The 19,054-nt window shown below is 50.0% G+C and overlaps 1 protein-coding gene across 1 annotated transcript in view; it reads right to left on the bottom strand.

Moving 5' to 3' along the window:
• The window catches only part of LOC142251856 (uncharacterized), an 82,429-nt gene that overhangs the window by 52,158 nt on the left and 11,217 nt on the right, over positions 1 to 19,054 (bottom strand). The window contains exons 2-3 of the mRNA XM_075324904.1: positions 13,851 to 13,908; positions 4,199 to 4,357 (exon numbers count right to left, since the gene is read on the bottom strand). Of these exons, the coding sequence (XP_075181019.1) occupies positions 4,199 to 4,346 (148 nt within the window). The 5' untranslated portion in view covers positions 4,347 to 4,357; positions 13,851 to 13,908. The remainder of the gene's footprint in view (positions 1 to 4,198; positions 4,358 to 13,850; positions 13,909 to 19,054) is intronic.

The raw sequence follows: 19,054 nt of genomic DNA, 5'->3' as shown, positions 1-19,054 counted from the left end.
TGTGGAGTTGTCCGACTGAATTCGGATCTGCCTTCCTTCCAGCCACTGCTGGAAGGCTAGTAGGGCAAGATACACTGCTCTGATTTCCAGAACATTGATCTGAAGGGTGGACTCCTGCGGAGTCCACGTCCCCTGAGCCCTGTGGTGGAGAAACACTGCTCCCCACCCTGACAGACTCGCATCTGTCGTGACCACTGCCCAGGATGGGGGCAGGAAGGATCTTCCCTGAGACAATGAGGTGGGAAGGAGCCACCATTGTAGAGAGTCCTTGGCCGTCTGGGAAAGAGAGACTTTCCTGTCCAGGGACGTTGACTTCCCGTCCCATTGGCGGAGAATGTCCCATTGAAGTGGACGCAGATGAAACTGCGCAAAGGGAACTGCTTCCATGGCTGCCACCATCTTCCCGAGGAAGTGCATGAGGCGCCGTAAGGGGTGCGACTTGCCCTGAAGGAGGGATTGCACCCCTGTCTGTAGTGACCGCTGCTTGTTCAGCGGAAGCTTCACTCTCGCTGCTCGAGTATGGAACTCCATGCCAAGATACGTTAGTGACTGTTTCGGAGACAGATTCGACTTTGGAAAGTTGATGATCCATCCGAACGTCTGTAGAGTCTCCAGTGTAGCATGTAGACTGAGTTGGCATGCCTCTTGAGAGGGTGCCTTGACAAGTAGATCGTCTAGGTAAGGGATCACCGAGTGTCCCTGAGAGTGCAAGACCGCTACCACTGCCGCCATGACCTTGGTGAAAACCCGTGGGGCTGTCGCCAGACCGAATGGCAGAGCTACGAACTGAAGATGTTCGTTTCCTATCACAAAACGTAGAAAACGTTGATGTTCTGTAGCAATTGGCACGTGGAGATAAGCATCTTTGATGTCTATTGAGGCAAGGAAGTCTCCTTGAGACATTGAGGCCACGACAGAGCGGAGGGTTTCCATCCGGAACCGCCTGGCGTGCACATGTTTGTTGAGCAGCTTTAGATCCAAAACAGGACGGAACGAGCCGTCCTTTTTTGGAACCACAAAGAGATTGGAGTAAAACCCTCTCCCTTGTTCCTGAGACGGTACAGGAACCACTACTCCTTCCGCTCTTAGGGAGTCCACCGCCTGCAGCAGGGCATCTGCTCGGTCTGGATGTGGGGAGGTTCTGAAGAACCGAGCTGGAGGACGAGAACTGAACTCGATTCTGTACCCGCGAGACAAAATGTCTGTCACCCACCGGTCTTTGACCTGTGACATCCAAATGTCGGAAAAGCGGGAGAGCCTGCCCCCGACCGGAGATGCGGAGGGGGGGAGCTGGAAGTCATGAGGTAGCCGCTTTGGAAGCGGTTCCTCCATTTGCTTTCTTGGGGCGCGCGTGAGCCCGCCAGGAATCTGAGCTTCTTTGCGTCCTCTGAGTCCCTTTGGACGAGGAGAATTGTGTCTTGCCCGAACCTCGAAAGGACTGAAACTTCTGCTGCCATCTTTTCTGCTGAGGTTTGCTTGATCTGGGCTGGGGCAAAGAAGAGTCTTTACCCTTGGACTGTTTAATGATGTCAGCCAATGGCTCGCCAAACAGTCTATCTCTAGATAAAGGCAGGCTGGTTAAACATTTTTTGGAACCAGCATCTGCTTTCCAGTCCTTTAACCACAAGGCTCTGCGCAAAACTACCGAATTGGCAGACGCCATTGAGGTGCGGCTGGTAGATTCTAGGACCGCATTGATAGCGTAAGACGCAAACGCGGACATCTGCGAGGTAAGGGACGCCACTTGCGGCACCGCTGGATGTAAGATAGCATCCACTTTTGCTAACCCTGCTGAAATAGCTTGAAGTGCCCATACGGCTGCGAATGCTGGAGCAAACGACGCGCCGATAGCTTCATAGACAGATTTTAACCAGAGGTCCATCTGTCTGTCATTGGCATCCTTAAGTGAAGCGCCATCCTCCACTGCAACTATGGATCTAGCTGCAAGTTTGGAAATCGGGGGGTCAACTTTTGGACACTGGGTCCAGCGCTTGACCACATCAGGGGGGAAAGGAAAACGTGTATCCTTAGAACGTTTAGAGAAACGCCTTTCTGGATGAGCGTCGTGTTTCTGGATTGACTCTCTGAAGTCAGAGTGATCCAAGAAAGCACTTAATTTACGCTTGGGATAGAGAAAACGAAACTTCTCCTGCTCTGCAGCTGCCTCCTCTGCTGAAGGAGCTGGGGGAGAAATATCTAACAGTCTATTGATGGCTGATATAAGATCGTTTACCATGGCGTCCCCATCCGGGGTATCCAGATTGAGAGGGGTTCCAGGATAAGACTCCTGATCACTCTCATCAGACGCATCACAGAGCGACTGATTGCGCTGAGACCCTGAGCAGTGTGATGACGTTGAGGGTCTTTCCCAGCGAGCTCGCTTAGGGTGGCTGGGGCTATCATCTGAGTCATAATACTCAGCCTGTGAAGCCGGGGACCCCCTTGCAGTCTGGATTAAATCCAACTGAGGGGGATTAGAGGACAGAGACCTCGCCGTGTCCATAGACTGAGCCCCAGGCATGGATTGCAAAGTTTCAAGGATTTTTGCCATAGTCACAGACATATTATCAGCAAAAACTGCAAAGTCTGTCCCTGACACCGGGGCAGGACTTACAGGCGTCTCAGCCTGGGTCACTATCTCTCCTGACTCCGGCTGGCGAAGCAGCACCGGATCTGAGCATTGCACACAATGGGGGTCCTTGGAGCCTGCTGGTAGAGCAGCCCCACATGCAGCACACGCAGTGTACACAGCCCTAGCCTTGGCAGCCTTGCGTTTTGTGGATGACATGTTGCTGCCTCCTCAGAGTGATCTGGGTATACAGCCAGGAAGCGACCTCACAGTGCAAGCAATAAGGAAATATATATATGTCCAGTGACACAGTACACTAATACACACTGAGGCACTAGAGGGGCCAGCTGAAAAGCCGCTTACCGCCCGCTTAAGAGCGGGTGTGTGATCTCCAAAGCCCCCTAGTCCAGGTCTCCCAGAGCCTTGCGTCCTTCCTCCAGCCAGACATGCATGTAATGGCTGCCGGCGTCCTGAGAGAGGAGGGGGGGCGGGCCCTGGGCGTTCCTGACTAAGAGCGGGAAGCCTGCTTCCCTCTGTGCCTAGTGAGAGGGCTGGAGCATGTAAATCAGGCTCCAGCCCTCGTCGCTGCCGTGAAACAGCGTCTCTCCCCTACCCTGATTGACAGGGTGGGGGCGGGAACGAATCGGAGCTGCCGGCGTCCTAGGCCGCAAAAGCCGGGGACTAGATTTATAAACGCCACCGCCGTAAAAGCGCGGTCGGCGTGTCCCCGGCGAACTAAAAGTCACAGCAGCGCCGCCGGTCCAGCGGGGGTCGGCGCTGCGTTCCCACAACACAGAAAAAAGTCCCCCAGTTAAACTGTAGGAACACTAGCTCTAGCGTTACGGTCCCCGGCGCACTACAACACCCAGCCAGCCCGGAGTGTGTCTGTGCCTGCCGGGGACACAGAGTACCTGTATGATGCAGGGCCTTGTCCCTGATGGTACTCCTGCTCGGCATCCACCAGGTGCTATGGGTCTGTGGATGGAGCCCGGCGTCAGAGCTTTGAGGCCGGCAGGATCCCACTTCCACAGAGCCCTACAAGGGGATGTGGAAGGAAAACAGCATGTGGGGCTCCAGCCCCTGTACCAGCAATAGGTACCTCAACCTTACAACACCATCTACGGGTGAGAAGGGAGCATGCTGGGGGCCCCATATGGGCCCTCTTTTCTTCCATCCGAAATAGTCAGCAGCTACTGCTGACTAAAATCTGTGGAGCTATGCATGGAATGTCTGACCTCCTTCGCACAAAGCTTGAAAACTGGAGTACCCGTGATACCACGGGGGGGTATAGCCAGAAGGGGAGGGGCCTTGCACTTTTTAGTGTAGTGCTTTGTGTGGCCTCCGGAGGGCAGTAGCTATACCCCAATCGTCTGGGTCTCCCAATAGAGCGCTGAAGAAAAAATAAAATAAAAATGTATAAAAAGTCATGCAGGAGCGCAGTCATCATGTATACATCAGCATACAGTGTGCTCCCCCTAGTGGCTGGACAGGGCTGCAGAAATGGGTGTATTTGCCTGCATACACATGAGGATTTAATACAAATGTGCACATTTTTCAATCCTCGCCAGGTAAAATAAGTTGATGGCTCTTCAAATTTACCTGATGTATGGAATGACGTACGCATCTTACCCTGCGGAGACCGAGAAGGACCTGCTCCTTTGCTTCCAGGAGATTTTGAAGTTGAAGGCTGTGGTTTTTGCAATGGTTGAGAAGATGAAGCCTTCTTTTGTGGCTGCTTAGTCTTTCTGCGATGTTGAGAGGTCTGTGGCTTCCCCATGATGATAAAGGCTGAGTGACAAAATCAGAGCTTCAAACAAGAGACAACTCAGCAGGATCATGAATGACGTATATTACTATGTCTACTGGAGCTCAGCAAAAAGATTTGCAGGGCCCTGTCCAGTGGCTTTATCCATAGCGGCCTCTGGACCATAGCCCTGCGAATTCTCTCCTACATATGACACTCTCTCCTGATTACTCTGCCCTGTGATATCATTACATTATGGTGTAACGTACATGTGACAATGAGGGGTTGTCAGGAATGTCATGAGTAATAGAAGGTTTGATGCGCCCTGGTGCTCACTATTGTGGCCTCTGGACCAGGGTACCGTGAATCTCTCCAGAACGTCTGGTTCACGTACCTTTGCACAAGTTTTCCGTTCTCCTGTCTGGAGAAGTTGTCGAAAATCTTTGGATTTCCAGTTGGTCCTCTAATGGCAAGCACAGAAGAGGAGAGAGGAACTCAGGGCAATGTCACATGGGATTCCCTCACTGTAAGGCTGGGGCCACACGGTGATTACTGCGATCCCCTCGCATGACACTCTGCTCACGCTGGCAGTACAGCAGAGCCGAGTGTCATTGCGACTGAGGTCCGATCGTGCGAGCAGACCTCAGCTGCGGGGGCGGGCCGGCTCTGTGGAGGGGCGGGCCAGCGCTGAGGAGAGGAGGGATTTATCTCCCTTTCTCCTCCGTAGCCGGCTATTGCCATTCTCGCCCTGCACTTGTGGTACACCGGTGTACTGCGAGTGCAGTGCGATTTTTCTCTTGCCCCATACACTTGAATGGGTGCGAGTGAAACAATGATCACATTGCACCGCTGCATGCTGCGATTGTTTTCTCGGTCCGATTAGGGCTCAGAAAATAATCACACATGTGTGCTGACACATAGGGTAATATTGGTCCGAGTGGAATGCGATTTTTTTATCGCAATCCACTCGCACCGATTTTCATGCCGTGTGGCTTAGGCCTAATAGAGAACATGAAGTGAATGTGCGATTCTAATACCTGGGAGCCTAGGAGGCTAAATGGAGCACTCTAAAGTAGCCCATGTAAAGTATGGTTCCAGTCCATCTACAGAAATATAGTAAGCTATGTGCACACACTGCGTTTTTTTGACGCTGTGTTTTTGGCCGCTAAAAATGCACAAAAACGCACCCGCGGCAAAAAAACGCAGCAAAACACGCATGCGTTTTTACCGCGATTTGGTGCGTTTTTGGCTACGTTTTGCTGCGTTTTTGATCTCTGCGGTTTTCTGCGTTTTTCCAATGCATTCAATGGGGGGAAAACGCAGAAAAACGCAGGAAAGAATTGACATGTCCATATTTTTATTTTTTAGCTCAAAAACGCAGCTTAAAAAAAAAGTTGTGTGCAGACAGCAAAAATGAAAACTCATAGACTGTGCTGGGGAAGCAAAGTCCTGCAGTTTTGAAGCCAAAAACGCACCCGAAAAACGCGCAAAAACGCCGCGGAAAACGCACTGTGTGAACTTACCCTAAATATCACAAGGAGGAGGGGGATGCAGCTGCAGTTCTGGTTACCCTTGAGGCTATAGAAGCGGTGAGGTATCAGACCAGGTCAGGAGACCATGCGAATATGCAGGAAACTACAGTAATGTCAGAGCAAACTTATTTGAAGATCACCACAGAAATCTGAAGCCGCCACATCCAAGAAATACAGTAGTTCAAGCACTACACATGTCTGACTGTGATGAAGACATTAAAGGGAACCTGTCAGCAGAAATTTTGCTTTAAACCTAAAAGTTTCCCCTTCTGCAGCTCCTGGGCTGCATTCTAGCAAGGTTCCTATAGTTTTTGTGCCCCCTTTTAGACCAAATTAAATACTTTATAAAGTTGTACCTTTTGGTATGCAAATCTTCTAAATTATCCATGGGGGCGGGATGTCTGGTGTCCGTTACTGTCCCTCCTGCCGATTTACGCCGTCCCCCAACGCTCCATTTCGAACTTCAGGACGCCGCCTAGTGCGCCCGTGATCCCGCGCATGCGCTGTGCGACTGTACCGGGACTGTGCACTGTGTGACCGCTGGTGACGTGTTGTGCAGGCACGAGATTATGGGCGATGCCCGCCCATAATCTCGTGCCCGCCCTTTCCCCTCTGCCTCCAGTGTTCTGCGCAAGCGCTGGCCAGATGACCCGACGTCACCTCTTTCCCATCTTGCCCTGGAGCAGGAAATAGATGGGAGGAGCGGAGCAGGACACCACCGGTTACGAGAGGTGACGTCGGGTCATCTGGCTAGCGCTTGCGCAGAATGTTGGAGGCAGAGGGGAAAGGGCGGGCATGAGATTATGGGCGGGCACTTGCTGATGACAATCACAGCACCGCCCATAATCTCGTGCTTGCGCAACACGTCACCAGCGGGCACACTGCACACATTGCACAGTCCCGGTACAGTCGCACGGCGCATGCGCGGGACCACGGAAGCACTCGGCTGCGTAAATCGGCAGTAGGGACAGTAACGGACACCAGACAGCCCGCCCCCATCCGTGCCTCCGGTACGCGTTTGGCAGTTTTTTCACGTACCGGCGTCACGGAGACATGTGGACCTGTTTTCATTATTGTTTGGACACATGTAAGTATTTTGGAACGGAACATGTGTCCGTTCCGTACTTACGTGCGTCCGTGATTTTCTCACGCTGACATGTCCACGTATTCTCCGGCAGCGCGGGTGTCACACGGCCCGCACCCGTACCACACGGATGTAGTGTGGATGCGGTTCCGTGTGAAACGCGCCGGAAAACACATGTCATTAATTTTAAAATAAAAAAACCCATACTCACCTCCACCAGCCCCGCAGATTCTTCCGCTGCATAATGTTCCTGCCGGCCGACGCTCGTTATGAGCGTGTAAAGGAGGGCGTGCTGTCACGGGCGCTAATCTCCGCCCCTCCGCTCGGCCGGAAGCAGCGTCAGCGGGGAGTGGGCGGCGCTGGAGCCGAAGATCAGAACCCTGGACAGCAGCGCGGACTTCGTGAGTATGCAAATTACCGGTTCTCCGTTTGTTATCGCGGATAGCACACGGAGAACACACCAGGGCTGTGGAGTCGGTAAGCCAAACCTTCGACTCCGACTCCTCAATTTCTCTTGCACCGACTCCGACTCCTACATATATTGCTTATAGTTAGGTGAAAAATGTATTGTAGTACATGAACATGTGTATGTGAACATCAGACATTTAATAATTTTTATGATACAATAATCAAGATATTTGGATAGAACATAAAATATATTTATTGGATACAACTTTAGAACACAAAAAACTGTAATAAATTGTAAATATGTAATACACTATGTAATATACAGTAGATTACATATATATCTTGTGTGTGTATTTATCTTGTGTGTATACAGTGCCTACAAGTAGTATTCAACCCCCTGCAGATTTAGCAGGTTTGATAAGATGCAAATAAGTAAAGGCCCCGTCACACTAAGCAACATCGCTAGCAACATCGCTGGTAACGAACAACTTTTGTGACGTTGCTAGCGATGTTGCTGTGTGTGACATCCAGCAACAACCTGGCCCCTGCTGTGAGGTCGTTGGTTGTTGCTGAATGTCCTGGGCCATTTTTTAGTTGTTGCTGTCCTGCTGTGAAGCACAGATCGCTGTGTGTGACAGCGAGACAGCAACAACTAATGTGCAGTGAGCAGGGAGCCAGCTTCTGCTGAGGCTGGTAACTAATGTAAACATCGGGTAACCAAGAAGCCCTGTCCTTGGTTACCCGATATTTACCTTTGATACCAGCCTCCTCCGCTCTCACTGCCTGTGCTGCCGGCTCCTGCTCTGTGCACAGATAGCTGCAGCACACATCAGGCAATTAACCCGATGTGTGCTGTAACTAGGAGAGCAAGGAGCCAGCGCTCAGTGTGCGCTGCTCCCTGCTCTGTGCACATTTAGCTGCAGCACACATCGGGTTAATTAACCTGATGTGTGCTGTAACTAGGAGACTGGGGGCTGGTCACTGGTTGCTGGTGAGCTCACCAGCAACTCGTGTAGCCACGCTCCAGCGATCCCTGCCAGGTCAGGTTGCTGGTGGGATCGCTGGAGCGTCGCAGTGTGACAGCTCACCAGCAACCTCCTAGCAACTTACCAGCGATCCCTATCGTTGTTGGGATCGCTGGTAAGTTGCTTAGTGTGACTGGACCTTTAGAGCCTGCAAACTTCAAACAAGAGCAGGATTAACAGATGCATAAATCTTACAAACCAACAAGTTATGTTGCTCAGTTAAATTTTCATAAATTTTCAACATAAAAGTGTGGGTCAATTATTATTCAACCCCTAGGTTTAATATTTTGTGGAATAACCCTTGTTTGCAATTACAGCTAATAATCGTCTTTTATAAGACCTGATCAGGCCGGCACAGGTCTCTGGAGTTATCTTGGCCCACTCCTCCATGCAGATCTTCTCCAAGTTATCTAGGTTCTTTGGGTGTCTCATGTGGACTTTAATCTTCAGCTCCTTCCACAAGTTTTCAATTGGATTAAGGTCAGGAGACTGACTAGGCCACTGCAACACCTTGATTTTTTCCCTCTTGAACCAGGCCTTGGTTTTCTTGGCTGTGTGCTTTGGGTCGTTGTCTTGTTGGAAGATGAAATGACGACCCATCTTAAGATCCTTGATGGAGGAGCGGAGGTTCTTGGCCAAAATCTCCAGGTAGGCCGTGCTATCCATCTTCCCATGGATGCGGACCAGATGGCCAAGCCCCTTGGCTGAGAAACAGCCCCACAGCATGATGCTGCCACCACCATGCTTGACTGTAGGGATGGTATTCTTGGGGTCGTATGCAGTGCCATCCAGTCTCCAAACGTCACGTGTGTGGTTGGAACCAAAGATCTCGATCTTGGTCTCATCAGACCAGAGAACCTTGAACCAGTCTGTCTCAGAGTCCTCCAAGTGATCATGAGCAAACTGTAGACGAGCCTTGACATGACGCTTTGAAAGTAAAGGTACCTTACGGGCTCGTCTGGAACGGAGACCATTGCGGTGGAGTACGTTACTTATGGTATTGACTGAAACCAATGTCCCCACTGCCATGAGATCTTCCCGGAGCTCCTTCCTTGTTGTCCTTGGGTTAGCCTTGACTCTTCGGACAAACCTGGCCTCGGCACGGGTGGAATCTTTCAAAGGCTGTCCAGGCCGTGGAAGGCTAACAGTAGTTCCATAAGCCTTCCACTTCCGGATGATGCTCCCAACAGTGGAGACAGGTAGGCCCAACTCCTTGGAAAGGGTTTTGTACCCCATGCCAGCCTTGTGACCCTCCACGATCTTGTCTCTGATGGCCTTGGAATGCTCCTTTGTCTTTCCCATGTTGACCAAGTATGAGTGCTGTTCACAAGTTTGGAGAGGGTCTTAATTAGTCAGAAAAGGCTGGAAAAAGAGATAATTAATCCAAACATGTGAAGCTCATTGTTCTTTGTGCCTGAAATACTTCTTAATACTTTAGGGGAACCAAACAGAATTCTGGTGGTTTGAGGGGTTGAATAATAAAAGACCCTCTGAATAAACTTTTCACAATTTAAAAAGAAGGGAATTTTGTTTACTTACCGTAAATTCCTTTTCTTCTAGCTCCAATTGGGAGACCCAGACAATTGGGTGTATAGCTTCTGCCTCCGGAGGCCACACAAAGTATTACACTCAAAAGTGTAACCCCTCCCCTCTGCCTATACACCCTCCCGTGCCTCACGGGCTCCTCAGTTTTGGTGCAAGAGCAGGAAGGAGGAAACTTATAAATTGGTCTAAGGTAAATTCAATCCGAAGGATGTTCGGAGAACTGAAACCATGAACCAAGAAACAATTGAACATGAACAACATGTGTACACAACAGAACAACAAGCCCGAAGGGAACAGGGGCGGGTGCTGGGTCTCCCAATTGGAGCTAGAAGAAAAGGAATTTACGGTAAGTAAACAAAATTCCCTTCTTCTTTGTCGCTCCATTGGGAGACCCAGACAATTGTGACGTCCAAAAGCAGTCCCTGGGTGGGTAAAAGAATACCTCGATAAATAGAGCCGACACGGCTCCCTCTTAGGCTATGTGTCCACGCTAGAATGTCCCTGCGGATTTTTCTGCCTGAAAATCCGCGACTTTCGCGGCAAATCCGCACCCGCGGATTTGCCGCGAATTTACCGCGGATTTGCCGCGGATTTTGATGCGGATTTCATTTTTTTTTTCCCCCATTCAAAACCAAAAATCCGGACCAAATCTGCACCAAACAATTGACATGCTGCAGATTTTTCCGGATCAAAATCCGCGGCAAATCCGCAGCGGAAAAATCCGTAGCATGGACACAGCATTTCCAAAATGCCATTGAAATGGCTTGGAAGTGCTGCTGCTGCAGATTTTCGGGAAATCCACGGCAAATCCGCGGAAAATCCGCGCGAAATCCGCAGCGTGGGCACATAGCCTTACAGGTGGGCAACCGCCGCCTGAAGGACTCGCCTACCTAGACTGGCATCTGCCGAAGCATAGGTATGCACCTGATAGTGTTTCGTGAAAGTGTGCAGGCTAGACCAGGTAGCTGCCTGACACACCTGCTGAGCCGTCGCCCGGTGCCGCAATGCCCAGGACGCACCCACGGCTCTGGTAGAATGGGCTTTCAGCCCCGAAGGAAGCGGAAGCCCCGAAGAACGGTAAGCTTCAAGAATCGGTTCCTTGATCCACCGAGCCAAGGTTGACTTGGAAGCCTGCGAACCCTTACGCTGACCGGCGACAAGTACAAAGAGTGCATCTGAACGGCGCAGGGGCGCTGTGCGAGACACGTAGTACCGGAGTGCTCTCACTAGATCTAATGAGTGCAAATCCTTTTCACATCGGTGAATTGGATTAGGGCAAAAAGAAGGTAAGGTGATATCCTGATTGAGATGAAAAGGAGATACCACCTTAGGGAGAAATTCCGGAACAGGACGCAGAACCACCTTATCCTGGTGAAAAACCAGGAAGGGGGCTTTGCATGACAGCGCTGCAAGATCCGACACTCTTCGGAGTGATGTGACTGCCACTAGAAATGCCACCTTCTGCGAAAGACGTGATAAGGAGACATCTCGCAGCGGCTCGAAAGGTGGTTTCTGAAGAGCCGTTAGCACCCTGTTAAGGTCCCAGGGCTCTAGTGGGCGCTTGTAAGGTGGGACTATGTGGCATACTCCTTGCAGGAACGTGCGGACCTGCGGGAGCCTGGCCAGGCGCCTTTGAAAAAATACTGAGAGCGCCGATACTTGTCCCTTGAGAGAGCTTACTGTGCTTTAGTGCCCTTGCTCCTTGTGGACGACATGCTGTAGTGTCCTAGGAGCGTGATCACTGAGGGTATATAGAAAAAAGGGTATACAGCCCGGCTGAACAGAAATAAGTATATATATACGTATCTATACCGGCACCCAGGGGGACCAACACCGAGTGACCGGTGCGGCTTACCGACCGCTAAAAAGCGGGGTGTGTGTGCTCCAGATTCCCTGCCTTGGTCTCCCAGAGCTGCAGAGCTGTTCTCTGTGATTCTCCACCGGCAGAATGTCCGAAAAATGGCTGCCGGAGCTCTCAGGGGAGGAGTGAAGCCGTGGGCGGCGTTAGGAAAAGTGCGGGAATCTGGGGTCCCCACAGTGATCAGTGAGGGGGGAGGGAGCATACAGGATGCCCCGGCCCTCACATCCGACGTCAGGTCGGCTGTCCCGCCCCTATCTCTGATAGACAGGCCCGGGGGCGGGAGTTTTGCCACTAGGCCGCGATGAAGCCGGGGACTAAATTTAATACCGCGGCCGACAAGCAGGCGCAGTCGGCGCGGTAGTCCCCGGTCTTCACAATTCAGCAGCCAGTTGCGGCGTCCGGGAACCAGGCGCTCCATACACATTCCCCATGGGGACACAGAGTACCTCGTGGATGCAGGGCCCTGTCCCTGAGGATAGATAAGCTCCTGTCCAGCAGATTCCCTCAGGGGCTGTGGAGGGAGCACGGTCCCAGAACCTGGATGACCGCTTTGGATCCCACTTCTACCAGAGCCCTAAGGGATGGAGAAGGAAACACGGCATGAGGCTCCGGCCGTCGTACCCGCAATGGGTACCTCAACCTTAACAGCACCGCCGACTTAGTGGGGTGAGAAGGGAGCATGCCGGGGGCCCCGTGGGGGCCCTCTTTTCTTCCAACCGATACAATCAGCAGCTGCTGCTGACTAAAATGGAGATGTGTGAGTGGATGTGTGCCTCCTTCCACACAAAGCATAAAAATGAGGAGCCCGTGAGGCACGGGAGGGTGTATAGGCAGAGGGGAGGGGTTACACTTTTGAGTGTAATACTTTGTGTGGCCTCCGGAGGCAGAAGCTATACACCCAATTGTCTGGGTCTCCCAATGGAGCGACAAAGAAAATAAAAAAAGAAATAACATTCTTTTTTGCTGCAGTGCATTTCACACTTCCAGGCTGATCTACAGTCCAAATGTCACAATGCCAAGTTAATTCCGAATGTGTAAACCTGCTAAATCTGCAGGGGGTTGAATACTACTTGTAGGCACTGTATATATATATATATTGTATTACATATTTACAATTTATTAGTTTTTTGTGTTCTAGAGTTGTATTCTAATAAGTATATTTTATGTTCTATCTAAATATCTTGATTATTGTATCATAACAATTATTAAATGTCTGATGTTCACATTGTACTACAATAAATTTTTCACTTAAATATAAGCAATATACTAAATGTTATTATTTAGTAAAATATTCAGCACATTCTGCATTGCACTACTGTCCCCAATTTATTATATATTTTAGGAGTCGGTGCATTTTATACCAACTCCGACTCCACCAAAATGAGCTCCGACTCCGACTCCACAGCCCTGGAACACACGTGGACCGCACGTACCCGAGACACGTACTTACCACACGCAACACACAGGGAAAAAACGTGTTTCGCGGCACGTCCGTGTTTTTAATGGATGTGTGTTGGAGGCCAGAGAGATAGAGACAGACAAAGATAGACACAGAGACAGACAGCGACACACAGACAGGGACTGGGAAAGAGACAGAGAGACAGTTACTATCCCAGGTAACGCCGGGTACTACAGCTAGTTCTACATATTCCCAAGATGAATACTACAAAAATGCTAAGGAGAATAAAGGGCGATGCTGTAACCCTTTAATAAGCGTATTAACCCCCTCACAGCCAATTCCGTGTGCACCTTCCCTTCTTCCCAGAGCCATTACTCTTATTTTCCTGTCCACAGACATATCAGGGCTTATTTTTGTGGGGTGAGATGTACTTTTGAAAGGTGCCATTCATTTTGTCACATTGTGAACTAGAAATCTGGGAAAAAATTCAAAGTGTAGTGAAATTGTGACAAAGAAAAAAAAATGCAATTCTGACACAGGTCTTCAGCAGACCCCAAGTTGTCATAAGCAATCCATCAGTACCCTACAATCACGTCACAGCGCCCAGATCAGCGCATGGAATGGCGCCCCCCCCATGCCAGCGAGTGTTTAATGCTCTGTCAGAGGTTGACAATGACACTTACCAGATGCCACCCACAAACAATTGTTAGAGGCAGACCCTCACTGTCACACAGCCGTTACCTGCCGAGTATAGAGAGATCATCTGTGAGCCTTGTGCTGTATAAGTGCTGCAGGTCAATAGGAATATGGCAATATATAATCAGACTTTTATATATATTTTTTTTTTCTCTATTGAACTTGTGAAAGAAAACAAAAATTAGCTTTGTCAACATTTTCAAAGACCTGAAAGGTTTTCATTTTTCGGCTGGCGCAGTGAGAGGGCTTGTAGTTTGTGTGGCGAGCTCATGTTTTCATTAACGCCATTTTTGGGCAGATAAGACATTTTAATCATTGCTGCTTACAGAATATTTTCTGCCGTCTTCTTCCGGTTTCAGCCACGCTCTATAAGGCTACTTTCACACATCCGGCTTGAGCCCTGCGGCTCAATCCGGCTGTGCAAGCTATGCAACGGATGCGGTGAAAACACCGCATCCTTTGCATAAGTTTTTCCCATGCGGCCCGCCCGGTTTTTGCCGCTTGCGGCATGCTACTGAGCATGCGCAGTGGCAAAAAACGCATGCGGCGGCCGGATGCGGTATTTGCCGCATCGCGACGCATCCGGCCGCCATAGGCATGCATTGAGAGATGCGCCGCATCGGCCGAATGCGGCGCGATGCTTTTTTTTTTGCCGCACGAAAAAACGTGCCAGGCAACGTTCCATCCGGCCGCCGCATCGGCTAAATCTGCCGCATGCGGCAAAAACCGGATGGAACGCAAGGCCATGCGGCACAATGCGGCACTAATTAAAGTCTATGCAGGAAAATCGCAACCGGCAGCAAAAAAAACGATTGCGATTTTCCTGCAAAGTGCCGGATTGTGCCGCAGAAGAAAAACCGGAGGTGTGAAAGTACCCTAAGCGGTCGGAGCAGTATGTGTAGTGGCAGTTACGCCTGACAATGTAAGTCGCCAAGTCTCCGAATGAGACTAGACAATCTCATAGACCTGCATAAAAACAAAATACTCCTTAGATCAAGCACTTGATATTGACAGCGGCATTTAAAGGAAAGGGGTCATTAAAAAAAAAAAAAAAATTTCAATAACTGAAAAAATGTACAGTATTAATGTTTTGTTTAAATATTGATTTTTTTTAATTGAGCAAAATATAAAACATTTTTAAAAGTTTGATATTTTTTACACCGTTAAACACTAGGGGGATCAGCTGTTGAAATCACACTGAAATCCTACTGTAGAACTAGCTTACATTACAACTGCAGTAAAGTGGGCAGAATCTGCTCTCCTGTGTGTGATGTCACCTCCCCTCCCAATCTGGGGGTTTCCATAAAGGATAAAAGAGAATGAAGTTTAGGATCACAGTGCAGAGCCATTTTGTTGGTGACCAGAAATGTCTAAAGTGTCACCAAGGACAGACGGGGTATCACACAGGATAGGATAAGGCTCCTTTCACATTGCATTTTGCCTTACGTTCACAGGTCCCGTCGGGGCATCCGTCCAAACCGCCCCTCCGCAAAGCGTGTTTCGGACACACGCTAACGTAGTGTGCTCAATTACAGTGAATGGCCATGCCAGCGCATGCTTCTGAAACACGCTTTGCGGGGTGGGGGAGGGGTGGTTCGGACGGGTGCCCCGACGGGACCTGTGAGCATAAGGCAATACGCAATGTGAAAGAAGCCTTAGATGCCGGTGGAGAGGTGAGTGAGATCATCCTCTGACGCTGCACATTCATTAGCATGTTAGCGCACCCCCACTGTGGCGTACTAACATGCTAATGGAGCCGACTAGCCAGGTGAACTAACGTCCAGGGGACTAGTCCCTGCACTCATTAGCATACAATAAAAGATCTTTAGAAATACTTTTTCTAAAGATTTCTTTATCTATGCTGGTGTATACAGGAACAATTAGGCAGGGATTAGCAATATGCACCCATAACATCGCGTGGTTCTGGGTGCATATTGGACCTGACAGGTTCCCTTTAAGGATAACAAAGTCAATGTTTTGGAGTGGCCATCATAATGCCCTGATCTCAAGCCAATTGAAAATGTATGGGCAAAGCGGAAAGGCCGATGCAAGCAAGGAGACCTACAAACATGGCTCAGTTACACTAGTTCTGCCAGAAGGAATGGGCCCAAATACTATTGTTAGAAGCTTGTGGAAGGAGATCCAAAACGTTTGACCCAAATCAGCAATGGTACCAAATACTAATGAAATGTAAACTTTTTACTCTGCAGAAAGTAAGGGGTACTTCACACATAGCGACATCGCTAGCGAGATCGTTGCTGAGTCACGGTTTTGGTGACGCAGCAGTGACCTCATTAGCGATCTCGCTGTGTGTGATACAAAGCAGCGATCTGGCCCCTGCTGTGAAATCGCTGATCGTTACACACAGTGCTGGTTCATTTTTTGGACGTTGCTCTCACGCTGTGAAGCACACATCGCTGTGTTTGACAGCGAGAGAGCAACGATCTGAATGTGCAGGAAGCCGGCGTCTGGAAGCTGCGGACGCTGGTAACCAAGGTACACATCAGGGAACCAAGTGAAGCGCTTTGCTTGGTTACCCGATATTTATCTTGGTTACTAGCGTACGCCACTCTCAGGCTGCCAGTCCTGGCTCCCTGCACATGTAGCCAGAGTACACATCGGGTAACTAAGCGAAGCGCTGTGCTAATTAACCTGATGTGTACCCTGGCTATGAGTGCAGGGAGCCAGCGCTAAGCGGTGTGCACTGGTAACCAGGGTAAATATTGGTTAACCAAGCAAAGAATTTTGCTTAGTTACCCGATATTTACCTTGGTTACTAAGCGCAGCATCGTTTCCACGAGTCGCTGCTGGCTGGTCACTGGTGAGATCTGCCTGATTGACCGCTCACCAGCGACCATGTAGCGACGCACCAGCGATCCTGACCAGGTCACATTGTGGTTGGAATCGCTGGTACGTCGTTTAGTGAGACGGTAGCCTAACAAAAAAAGCCTTAAAACATTTTCTCTCTCATTATTCTGGCATTTGTCAAATATAAATAATTTTGGTTCCTAATTGACCTAAAACGGGATTTATTCTGATTTCATGTCAGATAGTGATAAAAACATGCAGATGTGTCTTTATAGAGAGCGAAGGGAAACCTCTGGTTTTAACTGTATGAGGGAGTCATTCAGTCAGTCAAAATCAGGGAAATTGAGGAGTCGTTATCAGAGGTTTGGCTGACTCCACAGGCCTGTTTGCGACTAGTCCCTGGCCTCATTAGCATACATCTTCTAAAGATCTCTTTATCTATGCGACTAGACGCAGGGATTACTCATATGCTCCTAGAACTGCTCGTGGTTCTGGGTCCATATTGCACCTGACAGGTTCACTTCAAGGGGTTGTCCGGTCTAAATTCTCAAGTCTGCAGTCCCCCTATGTCTACTACGCGACTGCAGACTTGTGAGTCCTCACATCCCTTGCACTTTGAGGATTCTCCGGTATCAGAGGCTGGAACGTGGCATTAAGTATCCAATATACTAATTCAAACGCTGCACTCTCATTCTTGAATAAAGTAGAAAAAAAGAGACTGAACAGATTTGTTTTTTCTTTTGCAAAAAAGAGAATTTTGTTTACTTACCGTAAATTCTTTTTCTTATAGTTCCGTAATGGGAGACCCAGACCATGGGTGTATAGCTTCTGCCTCCGGAGGACACACAAAGTACTACACTCAAAAGTGTAGCCCCTCCCTCCGAGCATATACACCCCCTGGATAACCAAATATAGCCAGTTTAGTGCAAAAGCTGAAGGAGAGTAGCCACCCACAAGTAGAGATAGAGCAAGAACCGTAACAACCGGAACCTCTGTCTACAACAACAGCCGGTGACAACACGCGGAACAAGAAACTGCCAACAGGGAGGGTGCTGGGTCTCCCATTACGGAACTATAAGAAAAAGAATTTACGGTAAGTAAACAAAATTCTCTTTTTCTTCATCGTTCCTATGGGAGACCCAGACCATGGGACGTCTCAAAGCAGTCCATGCGTGGGAATAAACAGAAAACTGAGAAGTAGGCGAAACCTAACTTCGCAAATGGGCGACAGCCGCCTGAAGGGTGCGTCTGCCCCAGCTCGCATCTGCCGAAGCATGAGCATGCACTTGGTAGTGCTTCGAAAAGGCATGCAGACTAGTCCAAGTGGCAGTCTGACAGACCTGCTAAGCCGTAGCCTGGTGCCTGAAACCGAAGAGGCACCGACAGCTCTGGTCGAGTGTGCCTTGATCCCCGGCGGGGGAGGCACTCGAGTACACTGGTAGGCATCGGAAATGGCCGACCCAATCCAACGAGCTAGGGTCGGCTTAGAAGCCAAGAGGCCCTTACGCCGACCTGTGGTCAGCACCAAAAGAGAGGTGCACCGCCTAAGAACAGCGGTGCGAGACACATAGATCCGGAGCGCCCGCACCAGATCCAGAGTATGCAACGCTTCTTCAAAGCGATGAACAGGAGCTGGACAAAAGGAAGGCAGGGAAATGTCCTGGTTAAGGTGGAAAGGAGAGACCACCTTAGGGAGAAAGTCCGGAGTCGGACGGAGAACCACCTTGTCTTGATGAAAAACCAAAAAAAGGTGACTCCGAAGAGAGAGCAGCCAAATCAGAGACTCCCCTGAGGGAAGCTATGGCCACTAGAAAGACCACTGTCTGTGCAAGACGAGACAAAGAAACCTCCGTAAGAGGCTCAAAGGGGGGTTTCTGGAAAGCCGTGAGGACCAGATTAAGGTCCCAGGGATCCAAAGGCCGCCGGTAAGGCGGAATGATGTGGGAGGCGCCCTGCATGAAGGAGCGCACCTGAGCCAGCCAGGCGATACGCCGCTGGAACAACACTGACAGAGCCGAGACCTGTCCCTTGAGGGATAGTCCTAGCTGTAGACCGGACTGTAGAAAGGACGGGAGGGTCGGCAAGGAAAAAGGCCAAGAAGCATGGCCGGAAGGGCGACACCAGGACAGGAAAATTCTCCAGGTCCTGTGATAGATCTTGGCCAAGGAATACTTCCGAGCCCGAGTCATAGTGGAGATGACTTCAGGAGGGATACCAGAAGTCGTCAAGATCCAGGACTCAAGAACCACGCCGTCAATCTGAGAGCCGCAGAATTCTGGCGGAAAAACGGACCTTGTGAGAGAAGGTCTGGACGGTCCGGGAGATGCCACGGCGCCTCTACGGACAGATGGAGCAGGTCTGGGTACCAAGCTCGCCTGGGCCA

The sequence above is a fragment of the Anomaloglossus baeobatrachus genome, chromosome 9, assembly GCF_048569485.1.
Source record: "Anomaloglossus baeobatrachus isolate aAnoBae1 chromosome 9, aAnoBae1.hap1, whole genome shotgun sequence".
In the NCBI taxonomy this organism is placed as follows: domain Eukaryota; kingdom Metazoa; phylum Chordata; class Amphibia; order Anura; family Aromobatidae; genus Anomaloglossus; species Anomaloglossus baeobatrachus.
This window is presented reverse-complemented; position numbering and strand designations above follow the sequence as displayed.